Here is a 6,174-nt window from a genome sequence, read left to right as displayed (position 1 = left end):
TTTACGTCAATCCAGTGTCATGCTTCTTTGTTCGGTCTTGCTAAAAAGGCCAAGATGGTGTAATGATTGGTGGAAGGCAACGGGGCTGACAGTTCAAGAGCAATTACAAGGAGCAAAGGCAAACGTTAATGAAGACGCAAGCAGCAATGATCTGGGCCCAAGCACTTGAGCCTACACCCAACTAGAGGACAATTTTTTTTTAAAAGACATAACGCTGCCTCTAGATAAAATGTTTCTAAAGTTCATTAGATCCAGAATGCAACATTTCAGCTTGATAGCACGACAGGTTGCAGGGATACCATTCACAGTTTGATGATGATTGTGTAATTGCCTGCTGAACGTTGATGTTGCCCATGTTTAGTCACAATGATCCGGTTATTCTTGTGGAACATTGTGGACCATTCTTACCAGATAGCCCATATATGCACCCTTAGCATATTATATTTAGTGACAAGGTGACTACTTTCATCAGTCTCGGTTTGAATATAATCTGATGCAAGTTTGATGAGAAGTGTATTAAATGTAGTTAAGTGTAGTAGGTTCTGTGAGTTATGCAAAACAGCTCAAAAGCTAAGTGTGCGGAGCTTAATGTGGCAGTCACGGCTCAGTGATTAAGGCTTTGGGCTCGTGATCGTTATGTTGAGAGATCAAATTCCAGCACTTATCAAAACTGCCACTGTTGGGTTATTAACGCTCAACTGCTCACCCATACCCTGTCTCAATTACAAAAATATTGGTTTATATACACTATATTATTGATTTATATCGGTTAATATATAATATTACTGGTTTATATACTGTACAATCCATTGGGTTATATACACAATATTGGTTTATATACTATATTATTGATTTACATTGGCTAGTATAGAATACTATTAGTTTAAATTGGGTTCTACATCATATTATTGGCTTATATTGGTTATATTCTGTACCATACTTTTGGGTTATGTACACAATTATTGGATTATATACAATATTGGTTTATAAACTATATTATTGATTTATATTTGGTTAATATAATACTATTGGTTTAAATTGGGCTATATATTATATTATTGGTTTATATACTATATTATTGATTTATATTGGTTAATATAGAATACTATCAGTTTAAATTGGGTTATATATTATATTATTGGTTTATATTGAGTTATATCCTGTACAATACTTTTGGGTTATGTACTCTATTATTTCATTACATACCACATTATGATGTTATGTAATTAAGCCATTAAACATCGCATACATCCAAGATGGATGTCCCATCTCCCCCAAAAACAAATATAAGAAAGATATACTGTATATACAGTATATTATACCCTAAATAAATTATAAGAACATACAATACAGACAAATGTAGGCAAATAGTATTTATTCCTTTTTCTTTATTATAAAACCATTCTTACAAAACCGTCTTTTGTTCTATATTATTGTTTGTAACTGTGTAAAATAACGGCATCGAATTACATCGGTGTCCATACTGGGCAGAGAAGAGCCATGAGTCCACATACACACAGAGGAAGTGCGGTCACAGAACAAAATTAAACGGCGACGTCACAGCAATGTTTTCCTACGAAACAGGTAGGAATGTCAGTACAGCATAATAATACTGCAATAATGACAAAAACAATCCAGTGTTAGACAAAGTAAACTAAAATCTATCACGTGGTACTGGATGAGGAAATGTCCATCTGACTGACGCAGCACAGGAATGGGAGCACACGAGCGATTTCCGATGAAAAACAACTTCGGAAGTGTCTCGAGAAAGGCACGTTCGTGTAATTAAGAGATCTTTGAAAATGTCAGAAAGCAGACTGAGAATGTGAAGGATCAAATGCGACATTTCTATAAAAGCGACAATTTTGCGGAGAAACCCACAGCAGGACACTTTTAATTACTTTCATACGTTTAAAAGCTCTTTCAGTCGTACTCTGTGCTTTGAACAATGGATTATCGTCCTTGCCCAGAGATTTGTGATTAATTTCCTTTGACTACATTGACAGAAACAAGGATTTCTGGCAGTTAACCATTTCTGGCAAATCCTGTACGGAAAAAGGAATGGCACTGTATTGACTTGGGAAGAACAACTAGTGTTGGTAATGACATTTTTATTTATATATATATATATATAAAAAAAAAAAAAATTTTTAAAAACATCTGCCTCAACTTGGACTGTCCTTGCATGGATAGAAAATCGTTTGGATGATTTTCTGTTTGAAGAAAAAAAAATTAATAATATAAAAAAAAAAATAAAAAAAAAATGAAGTGAAGAACGAGCAATGATATGAATGTTAAAGACTTATTTAAGTTATAATACTTTAGGGTACAATCATACAATCTTCACTGGGGGAATCGGTTTCTATACTGATTTTTCGGTGCTTCAATCGAAGCAATTATGGAGATGATTTGGTATTACAAACATATATAGATTTTTACCTCTTAACAATAACATTCACTCAGCTCAGACCATCTGATCCATGTGAAATAATGAGGCAAAGATAAATAACTTTACACACAGCTTTCTTGGATTTCTCACTCCCAATAAAACAATTCAACGACCTACCACAGATATACGTTTCCTCTTTCTATTAGACTTCCTAAACTTGCCTTATAATCTGAAAAAAAATAATAATAATAATAAACGAACAAAAGAAAATCCCTTACCTTTAACCATTAACTATTACCACAGTACATATTGGACTGCACCATATTTCTTCATGTTAAAATGTGCAAATTAATATTCTGATATGCGGGAAAACAAAAAGTACTGGCGTTATTAACCCTCTCCAAATAAAAGAACATGATTATTAACGTATTTAAACTTAAATATCAAATGAATGTCAGTGTTTTAGTTCCAAAGGCTGCGAATCATATCACACAGGCTCAGAAAATAGTGTGCAACAAGTTTAGCTTCAAGTGGCTTGTTTGAGCTTAAAATTTAAAGAGCCAGGGTCATGATCTCTTAGTGAGAGAAACGCTTATGATCACAGATGAAAAACAAAACAAACAGAAAAGAAAAAAAAAAAAGAGAGAGAGAGAACTTTGGGTAGATACACAAGCAGCATGACACGGGTGCTTTTTTTAAAATTTTTTGCATTCAGTTGAATCCTATTTGGACTCCCAGGCGCAACCCGAAAGGTCAGGCACTGTGACACTGTCTCGTTTTTCAGCCCCTTGGCAGGACGTAGAGATCCCGCCGATTCTGAGGAACCCGACCGAAGGCTGATGAAACAAACATGCAGGTAAGAGCTATAGGGTGCGTCCCATCATGCGTTTTGATGAGACGGACCGAATTCTGGTGGCAAAAGCCTTCGGGGGTCCTGTTAACCGTTTTCTGTTCAAGTCCAGGACTGTGCGTGGTTAAGTGTGTAAGTGTGTAAGTGTGTGCGTGTGTGTATGGTTCCCAGTCACATCCAAGGTCGCCATGGTCACGGTTAACCTTGGCAAAGCATTAAAACATGAGCACGGGGGATGGACGTCTGACACACTGATATGACCGTGTGTGCGTTTGTATGTGTATGTTGTGCCAAGCTAGTCCAACTGCCAAAAAAAAAAAAAATAACCCCTGCTGTAGTGTAAAACAAGTGATGTGGATCAGACAAGCACAATGATATGTCGAACATTTTTTGACAGCAGGACCTCATTAAGCACAACCCCCTCCTCAACCATCTACCTCTTCCTGGCCAGCTCGCTCACTTGCTGAGGGTTCCACCCCCTCCTCCTTGTTCTCGCCCTACATGGGGTGACACGAGGCTCCGTTGTTCCCTTTAGAAAGGGCTCTCGGGGATTTCGGTTAGAGTCTCTCGATGTCTCTGTATTTTTTGCGCAGTATAGACACCTGGTCCTTAAACAAAATGGGGTCCAGTCTCATCTGGGAGTGGACGAGGGGCATGCTGCCAAACCAGCTGGCAAATTTGTTCATGCAAGTCTGCCGCTGGGCGAAGTGGTCCGGGTCTGCCCAACGAGAGGCTCGCGATGTCTGCTGGGGTGGGGGTGAAGGGGGTGGGGGGAGGAAGAAGGAAGAAGAAGAAAAAAAAAAAAGAAAAAAGTCACCTTGGTGAAAGTACGACATTTATAATGCAATACGTGCATTTCTTATTCCATTTGGAGATCATGCGACATGTATCTGGATGAATATTTTGTTCACGTATGAATAACAGATGAGCGGAAGCCGAGATGAGCTGTGGTCATTACTGAGGTCAGGTTTGGAAAGGTACCAAAAACAAGGTTTGTCTTGGAACGTTGTCTTGGAGAGTTCTCTAAACACTGAAGCTAGAAATATAATTTAAATTCACATTGGATTATTATTTTTTTTTTTTAAAACAAAACAAAAAAAAATAATGGCAAGATATAGAATTTCTGTTGGCTTGTGGTAATGCAACTCGTATCGATGAACAATTTAGTCTGATCCAGTGTCTTCTTGGGAAATATTTTCTTCGTGACAGCAGACTGTGAATCAACCTTCTATCTAAACAAAAGTCAGACCTAACACACCAACGGCAATTTACATGACATTTGCTTCTGGTTTCGTTTAGTTTCACACCTGGATGGATCGTCTAGGTCAGCGGTCACCAAACCTCTTCCTTGAGGTCTACCCTTCCGGCAGGTTTCATCTCCGACCACGATCGACTGGAACACACCCGTTTCAGTCGATCGAGAACTTCTTAAAGCGACGATTAGATGGTCAGGTGGGCGCACGATTATGGGTGGAGCTAAAGTCTTCTGGAAGGTAGATCTCCACCGGTCTACGTAAACTTTCTAAGGGGTTCGCAAACGTTGGACTTCAAAACAACTGGGCGGGACCACGGCCTCTTCGATCCATGGAAAAATAAACTGATCGTAGGAGGGAACTATTAGGTAGCGGTCAACCTAGACGTTTGTCTGGGGGTCTTCAGAAAGTCGCTTCCGGCAAAAAAGTGATAGGTTCTTTTAGAATTATATGACCTCAGAACTGCCTGAAACTTTCGCCTCACACCAAGAACAAAAAGTTGTGAGGTAAAAGCAAACCCAGTGCTTTAGATAAGCAAGAAAGAACACACTTCGTGTCGCCCTGTTTTAGGAAAATAATCAACGACATCAAGGCGTTTTATTTGATTTCTTCTCCTAAAGTGTTTTTTTTTTTTTAAACCCCACAGCCATTCTTCACTTATTATATGTTAGTGTTAATGAATGAATGAAAGGTTATCATTTACGTTACAGAATTTATTATTTTTTTAATTATATATATATATATGGCACTACTATCAGAGAAAAATTAGAGAATTCAATAGTCCTTGGGGTAGATGCAAAATAAATAAATAAATCAACCTGAACTGGTAATGGAGCTTAAATTTGGTACCTGTCCCATCATGGTCTCCTTGTACTGCTTCTTCTGCGTGACCTTGATGGGGGGCATCTTGGTGACGGCAGACACGAGGAAGTTCATGAGGATATCTTCACAGTTTGATAGCTGGTCAACCATGCTCTTCAAGCTGGCTGGCAGGTAATTTGTATACAAGTGATTGTAATATCTAGATAGGTTGGAATAAAAAAATAAATAAATAAATAAAAAGACAAATGAGTCATTTTCGTAAAAAAAGATTAAGCTACGTACATCAGAAGGAGAAGGATTTATACACGCGAGTACGGAGAAATTCTTTGCTTCACATATCCTAGCTTGTTAGTGAGCTGGGCTCATCCATGATACAGCGTCCCTAGAGCAGGAACTTGCTCACGGGCTACGACAGTGGCAGTCCTTCAACTCACGACCCTCTGATCAGTAGCGCAGACGCTTAACTATTGAACCACTACTCCCCTCAGACAGTACACTGCTCTCTCAGAAGGTTCATGGCTTGCGAATTTGACATAAAGAATGGCTTTTGACGGCTACGAACGCAATGTCGGAACTATACTCTTCCCAGAACAATACTATTCCTCGGTTTTGTACCTGTGGTAGAAAGCAGCTCCAGTCAGCACCATTGAATAGTCATTGGTCCACTTGGAGGTATAACCCCAGCGCTCCTTGTTGACGTCCCAGAAATGGCTCCTGGCTGGATATCCCACAATCCTCTCGGGGAAACTTTGCCAAACCGTGAAGGCGAAATCCACCTAGCAGATAAAAATCCCAGCTCTGATCTGACCTCTCCTTTCTTTGGTACAATTCTTATCACACTTGGAGAATCCGAGATAAAG

The 6,174-nt window shown here is 38.8% G+C and overlaps 1 protein-coding gene across 2 annotated transcripts in view; it reads right to left on the bottom strand.

The window, feature by feature from the left end:
• Positions 1-2,223: 2,223 nt before the first annotated feature.
• The window catches only part of ext1a (exostosin glycosyltransferase 1a), a 52,930-nt gene continuing 48,979 nt past the window's right edge, over positions 2,224-6,174 (bottom strand). The window contains exons 9-11 of one of the 2 annotated variants that reach the window (XM_053611151.1): positions 5,930-6,090; positions 5,342-5,513; positions 2,224-3,985 (exon numbers count right to left, since the gene is read on the bottom strand). In XM_053611151.1, coding sequence (XP_053467126.1) covers positions 3,797-3,985; positions 5,342-5,513; positions 5,930-6,090 — 522 coding nt within the window. In that variant the 3' untranslated portion in view covers positions 2,224-3,796. The remainder of the gene's footprint in view (positions 3,986-5,341; positions 5,514-5,929; positions 6,091-6,174) is intronic. The other variant, XM_053611152.1, reaches the window with a different exon arrangement.

Source organism: Ictalurus furcatus, chromosome 23, assembly GCF_023375685.1.
Source record: "Ictalurus furcatus strain D&B chromosome 23, Billie_1.0, whole genome shotgun sequence".
NCBI lineage: Eukaryota > Metazoa > Chordata > Actinopteri > Siluriformes > Ictaluridae > Ictalurus > Ictalurus furcatus.
Note: the sequence above shows the minus strand (reverse complement) of the source record. Positions and strands in the feature narration are given on the sequence as shown.